Genomic DNA, 16,972 nt, shown 5'->3' on the forward strand with positions numbered 1-16,972 from the left:
TGGGAACCGCGAGGGCCAGCAATCGAATGAGATTGTGCAGGCTCCTACAAGGCAGTGGCGCAAGTGTTGAAGGGAAGCAGTGCCGAGAACTTGACCGCAAGGTCTCAACCGAATTTACGTAGACTGTGCACGCAGTCAAATTAAAGCATTTATGTAGCAGGAGGGAACTGTTCAAGAAAAACGCTGATGCCTTGTTGAATCAGTTAGAAAAGCCTAACTCCGAATCAAGCCTGAAACGCCATCCCTTTTCGTCGTAACTCATGAGATATCTAGTGTCCACCAGTTGTAGGAAGCTGGAATATGTTAGCAAATGATCTCATACACGCAGTCCCATGTAAACTTACTCCACAGTACACCTTGAAGGAATCATAAATCAACCATTGGAAGGCAGTCAGGGTGCCGATCATGAAGATACGGACTGGCAGACCGTTCCACAACCCAGTGAAACCAATGTTCTTGTAAATCCTGCCAACTGCAGTCATGGCCCCTTCGCCCGGCTTCCGGTCGGCATTCAACTTGCTCACCATGACATCTGCCGGGTGCGAAACAACGGCACAGCCAACACCAGCAATGTAACCACCCAAGAAGGAGACGCCCGTCTGCTGGAGGGTGTTGTATGACTCCTTGGGCTTGCCCATTTGTTTGTAGATCATCTCGACGGCCTTCTCGAATGTTGCAAACTTGACCATGGTGTAGGGAATTTGTCGCGCCCACAGAGGATACAGACCCTTGTACAAGCCAGACACGCCCTCCTTCTGAGCGACGTTGCTCCATCCCTCGCGGAGGGTCTTGGCATATGGTGGAATGGTAGTCTGCATTCTGACCTTGATGGCCTCGAATGGACACAAGGCCATATCGGCCAAGAACTCTGCCGATGCCGATGCACCCAGATAGACTATAGTCTTGGGGGCATTCGGGAAAAGCTGTTCGCCGTAGTAATATTTGAAGACCTCGTAGAAACCATACTTTCCGGCACCCTGGAATGCATAGCCCACAAAGGTAGGAGCCCAACCGGTGAAGACGCCCCGCAGACCTTCAGCACTGTAGATCTTCTTCCAGGCTTCGATATTAGACTTGTAAAGAGAGGAGTCTACTTGACGGCGGCACTTGACCAGGTCGAGGGGTGTGACGGAGGTGTGTGTCGGACCGCAAGCTGGCAAATAATTCGGGTTAGCAGTTGCGCTGGAGGAGAAGTTTCTCAATCAACAGCAAGAGAACTTACCAATGATACCACCTAATGTGCATGCTGCAAAATACGTAGGCGAGAACAATTCAATCTTTTGCGCAGGAGCGCTGCTCTTTGATTTTGTCGACATGTTGGATGCGGTTTGCACGGGCTGGGCAAGTAGAGGAGGGGAGATGGGTCTGGCAACAGGATCAAACACTGTAAATCTACAGACAAGATGAGCGGATGAGAAACAACGAAATCAATCGCCTGCAAATATACTCGAAATGCGCACAAGCAATTATTGAATACCTACAGGTTTAGAAGATCCGACAGGTCCGTTATCTCGGGCTCGCGTTAGAGCTCGCTCTCTTTGACTAGATCCAGGGAGCGACGCTGGAACAGCTCCCAGAACGGCATAATGATGTCACTGCACCAGTCCGTTACTCAGCCCAGACCCAACTACCCTACACCTACCCTTGTCCGACAGCAGATATCCTTGGCTAAACGACGCATCTCAGTCACTGGATTTGGGTCTATCATACTAGCAGCAAGCATCGTCATAGTCAGTACAGTAGTTGTGTCGGTCATGATCGAGAACATGGTCGACGTCTTGCTCAGCTCCGCATCCGAATTTTCTGTAATAATACACCTCTTTTGTCACGCGCTATTTGGCGACCTCGATGGCGACGGGATCCCCGGCTTGCACGGAGTTTGGTGCAGCGTGGTGGAGATACGAGTGCTCCAGTACCTACGGGCGATCCCGAAGCGCTAATAAGCTTCGCAGTCCTTATCTTATCCCCCTCTTAGTTGCATGTTATACTATTCCTATACTCCTGCCAAGATGCACGTTCGGCAATAGCAGTCTTGCGAAATAAATGACAGTAATCGAGCCTGACTGGGACTCCAACATCAAAATGACTGGAAACGACGACAATCAACTAAGTACAGTTCTATTCTTGGCTTGGGACTGACGAGACGATGCTGGAAAAGGTCTTGACTCTGTAGCCCTCAAACCTATCTCCAATATTCATGCGGGTTACGAGAGAACCACATCAAAGTGCCTCCTTGAGCACGAGGAAGAACGAACCACATTCTGTATTTTCCTGGTGTCTTTCTGTAACAACAGACATATGTTACCCATGTCATATTCTCAGTAATTGACTGACCAGTATCTTTCCAAGACTTCTTGCAATCTAGAAGGGGCTAGCCTGCAGCAATGGTTCAGTAAGTACTCGAAAATAAACGTTACCAGGCAATGGTAGACTCGTCGAGATATCTGGTTTTGAATGCATCAAGCTCACACAGATAATAATTTACATGGCAGTTGCTTTAAAACTGTGGGCAAGGTCCATTTCCGTGTACGTCTCGCTACCTGGTGATGATTGAACCGCCGATCCTGTTTCCCCCTTCCCATACAGCCTTCTAATGCCCTTTTCTATTAAGGCATAAATAAATAGTTACAAGTACCAAATAGAATGGTTACAGCGAATAGATATAAATGAAATGAGACAAAACGGTCTACAACAAAGGTAGGTTTCATGATTCCACAAGTAAAACATTAGACGCTTGGGGAGATGGCTTATTATTGTATTTGGCTACCAATGTCATTTTCGTGGTCTGGAAGGAGCAAAACCTTTCTATCCAACCAAGTTTCTACTTCCTGTGGCAATATTGATCAGAAGCCAAATGAAATGAAGCGGTGTGATATGTACTGTATACTGTGCTGTCTAATTTGCCATTGCTCGTATAATCTACTTGCGTGCCAATGAATTTTGGATGGTATCCTGTACAGAGTGATAGTTCTACTGCTATTATTTGTAGTTGCCAATTTCAGGCCTCTTTTCGCGTAAGGAAATAATAATTAGTATCGACGTATTTAAGAACAATCACTGAATTCCCAAGCAAATCAGAACAATCATCTGTCACTCGGTCTATCTTCGCTTGGTTGTAGGGACAATCAAATATCGGTTTCTCTGCATGTCAACCGGAGTTTGCCAGTATCCAAACGTGACCTCGTACTTTCCACGATTTTTCCAGTCCCAAACCCCATCCTGTTGCACCTTTAGTTCGAAACGACCCAACAATATCTACACACTCTATTCAAGCTTTTCCCACCGCCATTGGACCACGTCTCAAAGAACGACTTTCAAATCCAACTCCATCTACTCAAATCTACGAACCCTATTTCATTCGATCAGGCAAAATGGCTACTGACAAGGGCGCGAAGAACGCTCTCAATCTTGGCGACTTGACCAATAATGACCTTCGTCTCGTTGCCATTGCTTGGAACTGCCTAGAGGACAGCAAGGCAAGTAATTCCACCTTTTCTCCCTCCCGGAAGCTTTGGCACAAGATGGACCGAACGTTGCGTCGGCCATCCAATCCATTACTCAGTGTCGATCCACGGCATTTCTACAATGTTGCTAATTTCTGTTTCTCTAGATCGACCTGGACAAGTTCACTGCGGCAACCGGCTACGCCAACCCGACCAGTGCCCGAGTTTGCTTCAACGCAACCAAGCGCAAGCTCACCACCTTCTTCAACACCATCAGCAATGCGGGCGATGCAACCATTGCTCCCTCTCCCAAGCGCAAGGGCGCCGACAACACCGCTGATAACTCTGTACCCGCTGCCAAAAAGGGAAGAACTACGAAGAAGTCGCGCGCCAAGGCTAAGAATGTCAAGAACGAGGATGCCGATGTTCAGGAAGAGGCCGACGTTCTGGAGGATGGCGAGATCTAGGATCAGACATAGTCTAATACTCGGGATGAATCTTTGAGCGGCGGCAATAGCACAAAAGTACTGGCAAATTCTCACGCCATGGCTCAGCATACTGGTTCAGGGTCTGTTTAGGATGGATGTTGCGACAAAACTCCATACGTCTAATGGGTTCCTTGTAATGCTTGGTTTCATAGGTACCTACTGAAGATCAGATTGAGGTCACTAAGCAGTGGGCAGCTCGATAATTGTATACAGTTAACCACTGCCTCGTAACAAAAGCCTCATATGGGCGCGTGAAACAATGCGATTCCTACAAAGGTGGTGATATAACAGCAAGAGTCCCTCCGCAACCTGTGCTGATGATCCAAGAAATCTGGGAGCTTCTCGGAATCGACATACTCAGCACTGAAACACAGGTACATGATATGCCTGACGTCTTGCAGCTTCTATACATAATTACGATTGCAAGTTACTCCTTCACTTGGGAATGAATGAGGTGACGAGGCTCAATACTCCCATCATATGATCAAAACCTGAAAGCCACGAATGGGACATGTCCATTTATTACCGGGCTGATTCATTTTTACGTCGAGTGTGTTTGACCCCGCACTTGAAGGATTCACCTTAGGAAGGTAATAAGTAGGTCAGACCGCCCCGACTACAACAGCTTTTGTATAATAAACAGATTTTGTTCATTGCTTGGCGCCAAGTCCGAATTCTCTGGTCTTATATTGCGCTTCCAGCTCACATTGTGTTTAGCCAACGAGAAATTCTTTTGCATAATATCAAGTTGCTTACTAGTGCATCTCCAGCTCTCCCGCCATGTCAGACTTCCCACTCCCCCCTCGGCCAGCAACACCTCAGGTCCTAGTCCACCGACTTCCTGACAAGATTGAAGACTCTGACAACTCACGCAAGCCTGAGAAATATGTTGTCCTCATCTCAGGCTCCACGAACGCACCGGGGAAGGTCCAGATTGCACGGGAGGTATCTGCCGCCTTGTCTTGTGCTTTCTATCTTGGCGACAGCATGCACGAGTCTGCCGCCAAAGCTGCAAGTGTTGGGTTCAACCGCCAGATGCCCACGACTGGAATGAGTAGTGATGCTGGTGCAGTCGAATCACCGACACCATTGGGTCCAAACGAAGCACGCTATCAGCGCATGTGGCTATCCAAGATGACTCGCACTGGGCTTCTCTTTCCCGAGAAGTCTCGAGCGGCAGGTGAGGGCTTCTCGGGTTTTGGAGGCGCTTCGTCTACTTCAACGAGTCGCAGAGGTTCTGCAAGCTCAGTCGCTTCCGTCTCGTCAAGCGCAGCACCGGGATCCAGCATTGCGAGCAGCCGACGCGAGTCCACGAGCTTTGCACACTCAGGACCCCCAGCTTCAAGCACCTTTTCATCAGAGGGTCCCGTAGCTAACCTCCATACGTCAATCCCACCGTCCGAGAAGGAGCGTCGTCGACTTGCTAATCCCGTGCTCATGGTGCTTACACACCCAGAGCTGGAACAGTGGCACCGAGACGCCATTAGAAAAGCCGTCAAGGACTACAGCATTGGCATCATCTTTGTGCCCCTTGAACGTGGCTCTGATGAAGGTGGTGATGAGGAAGAACTGCCTATTCTTCGACCGCTCGACCCAACAACCATGACCAGTTTCCCGACTTCTTTTAGAGCCTTTGCCAGCAACGCACGCCGGGTACCTAGCCTAGATGAAGAATTGAAGCTTAACATCGACATAGAAAATGATATGGAGGGGCAGATAGCTGAGATCACCGAGTCGGTACGAGACATGATTAATATTGAGGTTTAAATTCAGCTTGTTGTTTCGAAGTGTACTTCTTTCTTGTCGAAGTCGCTATTTAAATAAACACAAAATCTACCGAAAGAATATAAGCCCAGTAAATACAAGCACTCGTTTCGCTAAGCCTTTGCCTCAACAGCATCAGTTACAGGCTCTTCATGATGCTTCTCCATCACGGCCTGTATCTCAGCTACAAGTCTGGATTCGCCCTTCTTGGTCTTCCAGGGCTTGGGCCCGTCCTTCGAGAACATGAGCTCGACCTCCTCCAGGGTCTTGCCGCACGTCTCAGGGTAAAAGGCAAAGAACCAGGCGGCCGCCGCAATGCAGAGCACACCAAACACGATAAACAGGTTCCACTTGATATTGATGAAGCCGGGTGGCGTAAACATGCCCAAGGCAAAGTTAAAAATCCAGTTGGACAGAGCGGCAAGAGACATGCCGGTTGCGCGTGTCCCTAGAGACCAGACTTCGGCCGCATAAATCCAGCATACGGGGGCCAAGGTTAAGGCGTAGACGACAATCAAAAGGTATGAAAAGACGATTACAGTATTGGCCGGTGCTCCACTGGTAACGGCAAAGATGACGTTCGGATTGCCATCGACGCCATCGGGCACGGAGTAGTTGTGGGCGGCCATGACACCTCCAATGACAAAATGACAGAAGCCCATGCCGAGGGCACCCCATACCAGTAGAGTCCGCCGTCCGGTCTTGTCAATGAAGAGCCACATGACGCCGGTGAAGATGATAAAGACGGCATACTGTACCCCGGATGTCACCATGCCTACGTTACCCGAAAGACCCGCCATTTCCGCAATGTATGTGAGGTAGTACACAATGACGTTTGCCCCGGCCAGTTGCTGTAAGACTTTGATCAGCTCATGTTTCTATTTCAAGTCACAGTGACGGCTATTACTCACCTGCCAGGCTTGAACTGACATACCAGCCAAAGTACGCTTCCACATGCCATTTTTGATGAACTTTCTCCAGCCCTTGCCGGCCTCGCGCTCCGCAATGAGAGTAGTTGAGATCTCGTTCCACTCGGCAATGACAAGAGGATCGTCAATATTCCCTCCGGCCTGGATCCGAGCTAGAGTCTCAATGGCCTCCTTGTCACGGCCAACCTTTGCAAGCCATCTCGGCGAGCGCGGCAAGAAGGGCAGACCCAGGAGCAGGAAGAAGGCAGGGATGAACTGGGTGCCCCAGGCAGTTCTAAAAGAAGCTTTTCCGTCGATAAAAGTGCAGCCGTAGCCGATAAAGTACATGACCAAGATACCAAACTCGATAGCGAGCTGTTGGATAATGACGATAGAACCACGCTTTTCCGCTTTGGCGATCTCGGCCAGGTAGACAGGAACCTGAGACGAGGTGATTCCAACCGTTATACCATTGATTACGCGACCGGCTATCAGGGTTCCCGAGTTCCCTGCCGCGACTTGTACAGCTGTACCAATGAGCCAGAAGAAACAGGCGATGAAGATGGAGTCGCGGCGACCGATCTTGTCAGATAAAGGACCAGCGACTGCTGACCCCAAGACAGAACCAGCAGCGAGGGCCGAACCGATTGCACCTTGTAAGGCTCCCGCAGGCTTATTGAAAAAGTCGAGATATTGCTGCGAGGTGACAATGGCAGCAATGGATGAAATATCAAACCCAAAACTGTAAATCATGAGTGAGTCCTCTAGTTCGGACAAACATTTTGTTCCAGGATACGTCTTACAGAGCACCACCTAGTGTGGCGATAATAGCCACGAAGTGGACATTATAAATTTTTGGGAACGTGATCCCCATGATCAATAATGAAATGTCAAGATGAATCCAGGCTCATACAAGAGGCAACGTATAACGCGCCCAATATGTTGATGTAGCAATATTCAAAACGGAATCGAGGAAGAGACACAAAAGGATGAGGTCTTGAGGAGGGCTCGAGGTGCGTCCCAGCTGGCCGGTAGCTATACTTTATCCTGGGCAACGTAACCCCCAACTCATATGCCTTGGAAGCACTTCGCAGGGATGGGAAGTGTTTACAACGCCAATCCTACTATGCATCATCGAAACATCCGGCCCCAGTCCAAGTCCCACGAATGGGACCACGAGCTCGACAGGCTCAAATGGGCCCTCTAACTCCAGACTTGACCCTAGCCAAGTTACACAATTCCGGATTATTATGCTCGAGTCGAATATTCATCCCCACATGCGACATTCACCTATTGGCTGGTGAATGGACTTGGGGCCGAAAGACTGGGAATTGAGGTGGTTTGTACGTAACCTGTAACTTACACGCCAAGAATTGGAGAATGCACCGCCCGTGTACGAGGGATGGCAATAGAGGGTGGCCATGAAAGAGCGGACAAGCAGTGAAGGTCCCAAGACTCCAAGAGTTTATGTGAACCTTGTTCTCCAAACTCATGCAGCATGGAGTATAGTTTATGGCCGCCCAAACTAATCTGGTCTGACCACAATGTAGCCACCCGAGTGAGAGGAAAAGTAAGCTGATCTAGCAGCGATAGCTGGATTCTCGAACAGAGGTTACGCAAGTAGAGGTTCCCAAATTCTTTCACAGGAATAGTCACTCTACTTCGTACGGACACAAGCATGATCTCAGCTTGGCTTGCGGGGTCTTTGACTTGTCATGGATCCGATCCAAGAGTTCGTGGGGTAGTCGAACCAAAATCGCAATTGGTGCGCCTATTCCTCACCTTGGTATGGCAACAATATAGTGTCATTTGTTTCACAAGTGGATTGAAACTGCCGAACGAATACCGGGCCGGCTTGCCACCTAGGACCCCCAAACGTAGGAACTAGGGTTGTATAGAGGCGTGTAGCCACCACAAATCGTAGCCTACGTCGATGAATCATGTTGCCTTCGCGATTTTTGGAGCCCGATTAAGAATCCGGGGTATGCACCAATCTCAGCACCTTGGCCTATCCATACGGTCCGTGACTAGCGAGTATGTCCGTGGGTCTTATTTGGACCTTTTAAGACCGTTGAGCACAAACTTGCAGCTACGACAGGGGTACAATGCAACTGGTTCGCGAGTGAGCATTGGCGGGGGAGGCTGGTCGCAGTACGATGTACAAAGTACATACTCTGAAGATTTGAGACCCGCGAAGAAAGAGTGTGCTCAAACGTATGCTGCAGGTGAATAACAATCCTACGCTCCCTTCATGCAGGATCTGCAAGCTGTTGCTAATCATATGATGAAGCCAAGCGGGAGCGTATTCTTGGCCATCGGGAGAATTGCTCGATATGGTTCGAATCTCCCATGCTATACAGAACCAGTCATCCCTACGCCATCTTTTCGGTGGAACAGCTGAAATTATTCACACAGCCTCTTTTGCATTGGAATAGTTTCTATCGGTCATTTCGCAAGAAGATGAATTTCAGTAGACAAGTACAACCAGATCGTGCTTTGGCTAATTCATTTCTACTCGGTAGATTTATCATAGCCGTGTACTAGTCACCAGACCGCTCATACTGCTTGTGTGGCATAACGTCGCACAGTTTTGAAGTCAGTGGTGGTTTGGGGGCATATATTTGTCAGACCTTCACCTCTACAGCTGAACTGTCTGCATCACGCAGAGTTCGTAGTGGGTTGCCAGACAATGATATCAGCCGCAAGATATAAGATATAATACCAAACTATGCTTGCAAACAGTATCCAGAGTGATCTTATCGGTAATCCGCCGCTTAGTGTCTGTTCAAGTACGTTCTAGGGATCATGACCGCGGTGCACTCATTTTGCTCATGCAATTATTTCTTCTTTTATTTTTTTTCAACCATAATGCGGTTCTTGAAGTAAAAAGTGCGCTCAGAAACCAAAGAGTTTTCTTAACGACAGATTCGATGTCCTTGTTAAATTCAAAGCTGCTGGCTGGAAACGAACATTCTTTATCAGCTTACCGTAGAAGTCCAATCCTAATTGCGTCTTACGTGATGCTAATTAGGAAAAGAAGCCATCCTTTTAAAGATACGCGGCATTCGAAATATTCACGGAGCACCAAAGGGCAAACTGTTTTAAAAAAAAAAACCGCTTTAAGCCTTATACGCTTACCACTCTGTGGCTACGATAAGAAAATAATAATAAATAATAATATTAAAAGAAAAAGAAAATTACGTTATTAAGTAATTTTATTATTATTTATGCATTTTTCTTTTCTTTTTTTTCTTTTTTCTTATAAACTTTTTTCTTTAAAAAAAAAGGGTGGATTTTTGCCGTTATTATTAATAAAGTAATATTACTTAAATTTTAGTTTTTTAATAATTTACCTTTTAAGCATCCGTAAATAATATAATATATTAATAATGAAATTTATATATAAGGATTAATATATTTTCGTGAATTAATGAACTAATTTAATCCTGTCGCTATGTTGCGATTATGAATACGAAAAGCCCGGGTTAAATTGTAACTCTTTTGGTAATAATAATAATAATAACGTGTGATTCTCAAGATAATAGCTCAAACAAAACCACAGACCAATTGCGTTCTTAAAGGCTGTTGAATAATTTGTTAATTGCCTAATGAGTCAATCACACAATTTACTGCATGCGCTGTTATATGTTGTGTGCAGTCTCGCATAATATATACGTGCATCAAATGTTCATCTCCCTGTACTCGTTCCATTCTGTACCTTTCCAAAATTTCTTACCCCCACTGAAAGAATGTTCGATCTTTTCTTTTGCCAGTATAGCCATGCGTCGCTCGAAATCGACAATTTTCTCTGGAGTGATGCCTTGTTCAGCGATAGTTTCCGCCAGGTCAGCTGCAGTACGTATTGCAGTATCAGCACCTGATCCTCCCACTGCGATTTTCGTCGTCAGTATATCTTCACAAGAAAGCAAAAGGGATAGAGTGGATGGGTATTCATGTTCATTTTGCAATACAGGGAAGATCTGAATATCTTCCACATACAGTTTTGTTCGAGGAAAAGACAAGAAATACACAGAGTTGAATTGTACTGGGATTTCTTACTGGGACTCATTGGATGCGCTGCATCCCCGATGAGAACAACACTCTTGGTTCCAATACCTGAGCAGATTTCTATATCTGGTATGCTGGATAAGACCCAAACACAAGCTGATCGCTCATGTGATGCCGAGGAAAATAGAGCCTTTAGTGTAGGGTGCCAGGCCTTGGTCGCATCCATCAAATACCGTTGCTTCTCTTCCGTCGTTTTGGGCAATTCTGCCGAGAATTGTCCTTTAGCTGTGCATATAACCCAATACAAATAATCTTGGAATTCGGGTAACCTGAGTTGCGACTTATGAGCCAAGCTAATTGGCCAGTACATTGGTTCAACAATGGCTTGAACATTGGCATCGTTGTCAAGGTACATGCACCAGCTTAGGAGGTCTTGTGATAAGTACTCCTTGAGACTTTCTGTCATTGGGGTTCGCCCCCACAAGACCCAACGATCCAAGTCAAGAAACTTGCGTTCGGGCTGCAGTTGTCTGCGAACATGACTCTTGATGCCATCTGCCCCAACAAGGAGCCTCCCGATCACATGCGAGCCATCCTTGATATGGACCTGAATATGTTGATCAATAGTTGTAAATGATTTGAACTCCTTCCCATACTCGATGGCATCTTCAATATCCAGGGTAAATAACATGCGGAACCATGTCCTGTCCATCGGTATAGAGACTGGATCTACTGGCTTGGGTCTCGAAAAGTCGAGATTCCTGGTATCGACGTATCTTGGCTCGATCCGGGGTACGCCAGGTGCCGTGCTTGCGAATATGTTTTTGAGTTCAGACGACAGGACGGTACTCAGAGCTTCTTGACCCTCTTTCGACACACGGAAACGATGCCCCTGAGATGAGTGCGATTTTGGATGGCGTTCAAAGAGGCGAAAAGGTATTGACCGAAGGCGTAAGCCTTGCGCCAGCGTAAGGCCAGCCACACCCGCGCCAATGATGATGATTGGCGGTCGTTGCATTGAGCTTGCGTTCATGGTCATAGCTTCGTCTTTGTGTGAGTTGAAGGTTGAAGTGATATGTCAAAACAAGTTCCTGAAGAAAGAAAATATACACCATGGTTCCACGTAAGCATTGTGGAATCAAGTTATCGCTGGTGCTTACAGTACATTGAGGTGACCCCCCACCCAAGATTAAGGGTATTAGGAGTATGTAAGCAAGGGTTTTGCCAATGCGACCGCAAGTATCGGGTTACGCCATGACATACATTGATGGTATACTACAATTGCCGAGCATGTAGTTTTGGTGTTGAGTAATTTATCAAAGCCTTGAGGCGGATTGCTCATACATCTTGGAACCTTGCTATGACGTGGAGGGCAATTTATCAATATTATCAAGTCAATGTATTCTGCCAACGCAAGCTCCGCGAGAGGTCGCTCAACTATACCTACATCAATCAATGATGTATTGATAGAGCATTGCAAACCTCAATCACATTGTTTTTGGATCTAGGTGTGCTAATCAATTGAGCTCGAGAACAATCTGTCCTTGGGAGGAACAATAAATTCAGCTTCATTTTGTTTTGGTATCAGCCCTCATCACGAAAACGACCATAGTTAGATTTATTGGTTTGGCTATTCAAGTCCAAAGACGGCGCTAGTACTGGATGGTAGCCCGGCTCGCTGAGGTCGCTTACTAAACCTCATCGGTTGTGCATGAAAATATGCGTTTCGTAAAGGTAAATATTGGTGATGCAAGCTCATGGCGACCACTAGAGCGTGGTATACTCGGCGTCCGACATCAATAAGAGACCGTCAATTCCAATATTGGGGCAGAGAGGCGAGCGAGGGCATCAACATGTACATTAGACACTAGCGTAGTAGTCCATTGCCCACATCGAAATGATACCGAGTCTGTATTGAAATGAAGTGTTGGAGAAAGTGGTCAAGTGACTATTGCTCTGTTCAGTTTGTGAAACACGAGCTGACTTGTTTCTGTAGTCAGGTGAGATAGAGGGAGTAGCAAATGAATCTGCTCCAACGACACACATGCATCGCCTGGCTTTCTTAATTCGTAGCTGGCTAGCTTCTCAGTACTCTGTAGGTGCTGAAGATTTCCGAGTTTTACCAAGCCACAGTCCAGATATGACGATTCAAGCCATCCAAGGCCGACCCTCACCCCAGCGCACCTTGTTGGTGGCAGGCTTATTACCTGCAAGTACAGCGCCTACACGTGGACCTTGATTGAGCTTTTGGGGGCGGTTTCCGCCTCTGGCCCGGCATACATGGCAAATATCGGAGCCTGGAGCTCAACTAAGGCTCTACTGAGCCTTAGCTCCGAGGCGACCGCATTTTTCTGGGTCCATCGCGTTGTACCAGATAGCAACTTGGCAGGTAGTGTGGTAATACGCTCTCGCACACATTCACCGATCGATCCATGGATTTATCTATTACGCATCTCTTGACTATCGTCTGTCCGGTCACAGGAAAACCTTGCTAAATGTGCTCAATTGATTGATCGCCAAAGATAAGGGCTTCCAATTTCACCATATCTTCCTCAAAGTCTTCCTCGTTTCACCCCTCCTCTCTCCGCGACATCGAACCTGCGCACCAAGCTACCCGCCCTGCCCGCCAAATTACGCTAAGCTTGAAGGATAGAGGAGGGAGTAGTAGCCCGAACGAGAACACTGCTCATTCCGGCGAGGAGATCGAGCTCATCGACTATCGAGACGTCTCGAAGCAGACATACAGGGCCGACGCGGGTCGAGAAGCACGCCGCCAGGCGAAACGCGAAGCAAAGAGGTGCTGGCTAGTCGAGCAGGACGAGATGAAGTTCTCACACAGCATACAGTTCAATGCTGTTCCGGACTGGAGCAGCCACTACATCGCATACAGTAATCTCAAGAAACTGTGAGTCAAATTTTACCCTACTACATGGTCACAATCCGCCTTCAGTGCCTTGTGATTATGTCATGCTAATACGGCATTGACAGCATCTATACTCTTGAAAAGACCGTTCATCAGTCTGGCACCTCCGATGTTGAGACCCGGCCACTCTTGCAAGGCGAGGACCCCGAAGCCGTCTTCTCCCGAGCACTCGACGTCGAGCTGGAGAAGATAGTATCCTTCTATCAGATCAAAGAGAAGGAAATACTCGATGAGGTGGAGGAGCTCATCAGAGATGTAGGTGCCTACGAAGAGTTGGGAGAGTCTGCCTACGATATAGCACCGAGGCCATCGTCTGGACCTAGCGCCGATCACGTCAGGCAGGTCGCCAGTGGTAGAAGCGCCCGCAGCGCAAAGTCCACCAAGTCCACCGAGGATGGGATCGAAGACAGCGATAGCGGTGACGACGACGATGACGAGACGTCAGCTCTGACCAAGAAACGGCGACCAAGCGTACTTGGCGGCAGCCGGCGGAAGACTGTGCCAAACCTGCTCGCGTCGACGACGGACATGTCTGCTTCCACCGAATTTCCGCGTTCAGCTCGACGGGCGAGTGTGGCCGCATACGATGATTACGCCGACATTGGCTCGAAATTTTCTTCTGGTGTTATGATCAAGAAGCGCATCATTGCTCTCTACGTTCAGCTATGCGAACTCAAGTCTTATTCGCAGCTCAATAAGACTGGTTTTAGAAAAGTTCTGAAGAAATTCGACAAGATCATCGACACAAACCTGCGCCAAAAATATATGCCCTCCATTGTGGAGCCAGCATATCCATTCAAGCCTGAGACGATCCAGCGACTAGACGACCATATTTCGGATATCGAAAAGGCGTATGCCGCAGTCGTTACAGAAGGAGACCAGGAGATTGCCAAGAAGGACCTGCGGTCCCATCTCCGCGAGCACGTGGTTTGGGAGCGCAACACTGTCTGGCGTGATCTCATTGGTATCGAGCGCCGTGCAGAGGCTGCTAGCCTTGGCCGAGGTCTCTTGGGCGCCCAGCAGGACGGTATGAAGACACGACTACAGGGCGATGACGCGCCACTTCCCCAGACGAAGGAGATTGATACTCCCCTGGGACGATTTACATGCCCAACATGGGTGCTCGGGAAGCCCATGTTGACTCTGCTCATCATCCTCGCCATCTTCATCGTCCTACTTGTCGTACCAATCATGGAGCTCCCTGAGCAACAGAACTGCTTGGCCATGCTCGTCTTTGTCAGTCTATTGTGGGCTACCGAGGTCAGTACCATAAGAACTGTGCTGTCATTATTCAAGTGGCTAATATTGAACAGGCTATTCCTCTTTTTGTAACGTCGTTGATCATCCCGTTTCTGTGTGTGGTCCTCAATGTGGTTCGCTCGGACGATCCGCCAAACTATAGGCTGGACTCAAAAGCCGCAACTGCATACGTTTTCTCTGCGATGTGGACTCCGGTGATCATGCTTCTTCTGGGCGGCTTTACTGTTGCCGCCGCTCTGTCCAAAACCAAAATCGACAAGCGCATCGCGACATTCGTGTTGAGCAAAGCCGGAACGAAGCCGAGAACTGTTCTCATTGCAAACATGTTTGTAGCTGCTTTCGCCAGTATGCTTGTCAGCAATGTCGCGGCGCCTGTCTTGTGTTTCTCCATCATTGAGGTGAGTAGCAGGAGTTCGTTCTATCTCAAGTATTCAAGCTAATTATACATGAACAGCCCATGCTGCGAAACTTGCCATCGGATTCCAATATGTCCAAAGCTGTCATTATGGGTATAGCATTGGCCTCCAATGTAGGCGGCATGCTATCTCCGATTGCTTCGCCGCAGAATGTGGTGGCGCTTGGCTTCATGGAACCGGCGCCCACATGGGCTCAGTGGTTCTTTGTCGTCATTCCTGTCGGGATCCTATCTATACTCTGCATCTGGTTTCTGCTGCTGGTCACTTTCCAACCAGGCAAGGGCACAACCATAGTACCGATTCGAACCATGAAGGAGGAGTTTACGATTGGGCAATGGTTTGTCTCTATTGTTTGTCTCGCCACCATTGGACTTTGGTGTGCCAGCCACCAGCTCGAGTCCACATTTGGTGATATGGGCGTGATTGCCATCATGCCGATCGTCATCTTTTTTGGAATCGGCATTTTGACCAAGGAGGACTTCAACAATTTCCCCTGGACCATTATTATCCTGGCTGCTGGTGGCCTGTCCCTGGGCAAGGCGGTCAAGTCTTCGGGTCTCCTTCACACGGTTGCCGAGAGTATATCAAAGGAAGTCCACGGCTTGGATATGTACCTTGTCCTGCTTATCTTTAGTTCTCTGACATTGGTGGTCGCAACTTTCATCAGCCACACTGTTGCGGCCTTGATTATTCTGCCCCTGGTCAGCGACATTGGCAAGGGAATGGAGGAACCCCATCCAAATCTATTGGTTATGGCTGCTGCACTCATGTGCTCGGCTGCCATGGCATTGCCTACGTCTGGTTTCCCCAACATGAGTAAGTTCATTCCCTATCACCTGTCTCGCATATGTGTAATGATGTCTATGTTGAGCAATCTGACGCTAACAAATTTCCAGCCGCGATCATGAAGGAGGATGCCACAGGTCAGCGTTACTTACAAGTCAAGCACTTCATCAGTCGCGGTGTGCCAAGCAGTATCATTACCATGTTGATTGTGGTCACCGTGGGTTACGGCGCCATGCGGATTATTAGACTATAAGACTTCATCTGTATCTGAGCGACCTTGTGGTGTTTACATTGGCCCTCCTTGCAACGCTGTGTATTGGATGGAACGGTAGATTTATAGACTGGCGGTAGTTGTTTAAAGAATGATATATTTATGCTACATGTGTCTTTAGCATGCAGTGTCCCCAGCTGCTGTTTGTCACTAGAATTGAAAGCACATGGAATAGATTGAATACTCTCAAGACCGTAGTATTTGTACGCCAAGTGACCAAGATGACATAGAGCGCTGATTTGTGAATTTTCAATCTTTGCAGTTCGGGTAAGTTGAGGGTATATCGTGTAGAGGTTCCTTCTCAGTTAGTTAAAATGGAGAATCGAACCCCCAAAATTTACTGAAATTTGGGGGGAAAGACTCGCGTGTCTCGGTTCGATGGATCAAGGGCACACGGTGGAGGTCCCTGACGAACGCGGGGCACTGGGGAACGAATCCGATTAGGTGCATGTTTGTGGGCGGGCTGGTTGTTGATTGATGGTGCATCAGCAGCAGCATCAGCAGGTACTCTGTACCTAACGTAATGTAGCAAGCAAGGACGCATCCATTTCATGTCATGTATTGTCTTGCGTCGCAGATTCCCCATTTCTTGCCCATTGCATATTCTTTCGTAGAACTGCTGGTCAGTCAAGGTCCTCTACTCGACAATCTTGGTATCGTTGCTCTTGTTTGCGACGGCTCTCAAACATCAAATCTGCCAAAGAC

General features: G+C 47.9%; 6 protein-coding genes across 6 annotated transcripts; 3 read left to right on the forward strand and 3 right to left on the reverse strand.

Annotated features, from left to right (window-relative positions):
* Nucleotides 1–269: 269 nt before the first annotated feature.
* PFICI_08432 (Mitochondrial phosphate carrier protein 2) lies at nucleotides 270–1,316 on the reverse strand (the record flags this gene model as incomplete). Its single annotated transcript, XM_007837013.1, has 3 exons — nucleotides 270–293; nucleotides 345–1,153; nucleotides 1,223–1,316. The coding sequence occupies 3 exons, from the start codon at nucleotides 1,314–1,316 to the stop codon at nucleotides 270–272; spliced, it is 927 nt and encodes a 308-aa protein (XP_007835204.1).
* Nucleotides 1,317–3,371: 2,055 nt separating this feature from the next.
* PFICI_08433 (uncharacterized protein) lies at nucleotides 3,372–3,910 on the forward strand (the record flags this gene model as incomplete). Its single annotated transcript, XM_007837014.1, has 2 exons — nucleotides 3,372–3,563; nucleotides 3,611–3,910. 2 exons carry the CDS (start codon nucleotides 3,372–3,374, stop codon nucleotides 3,908–3,910), a joined length of 492 nt encoding a protein of 163 aa, XP_007835205.1.
* Nucleotides 3,911–4,711: 801 nt separating this feature from the next.
* Nucleotides 4,712–5,698, forward strand: PFICI_08434 (uncharacterized protein; the record flags this gene model as incomplete). Its single annotated transcript, XM_007837015.1, has 1 exon — nucleotides 4,712–5,698. The coding sequence occupies one exon, from the start codon at nucleotides 4,712–4,714 to the stop codon at nucleotides 5,696–5,698; it is 987 nt and encodes a 328-aa protein (XP_007835206.1).
* A 110-nt stretch (nucleotides 5,699–5,808) lies between these two features.
* Nucleotides 5,809–7,477, reverse strand: PFICI_08435 (uncharacterized protein; the record flags this gene model as incomplete). The annotated part of the gene is made up of 3 exons (XM_007837016.1): nucleotides 5,809–6,546; nucleotides 6,607–7,345; nucleotides 7,407–7,477. 3 exons carry the CDS (start codon nucleotides 7,475–7,477, stop codon nucleotides 5,809–5,811), a joined length of 1,548 nt encoding a protein of 515 aa, XP_007835207.1.
* Nucleotides 7,478–10,283: 2,806 nt separating this feature from the next.
* Nucleotides 10,284–11,644, reverse strand: PFICI_08436 (uncharacterized protein; the record flags this gene model as incomplete). Its single annotated transcript, XM_007837017.1, has 2 exons — nucleotides 10,284–10,492; nucleotides 10,663–11,644. The coding sequence occupies 2 exons, from the start codon at nucleotides 11,642–11,644 to the stop codon at nucleotides 10,284–10,286; spliced, it is 1,191 nt and encodes a 396-aa protein (XP_007835208.1).
* A 1,789-nt stretch (nucleotides 11,645–13,433) lies between these two features.
* PFICI_08437 (uncharacterized protein) lies at nucleotides 13,434–16,249 on the forward strand (the record flags this gene model as incomplete). The annotated part of the gene is made up of 5 exons (XM_007837018.1): nucleotides 13,434–13,516; nucleotides 13,600–14,794; nucleotides 14,848–15,192; nucleotides 15,249–16,026; nucleotides 16,107–16,249. 5 exons carry the CDS (start codon nucleotides 13,434–13,436, stop codon nucleotides 16,247–16,249), a joined length of 2,544 nt encoding a protein of 847 aa, XP_007835209.1.
* Nucleotides 16,250–16,972: the final 723 nt, after the last annotated feature.

This window comes from Pestalotiopsis fici (genome assembly GCF_000516985.1).
Source record: "Pestalotiopsis fici W106-1 unplaced genomic scaffold PFICI_Scf_5, whole genome shotgun sequence".
Classification (NCBI taxonomy): Eukaryota; Fungi; Ascomycota; class Sordariomycetes; order Amphisphaeriales; family Sporocadaceae; genus Pestalotiopsis; species Pestalotiopsis fici.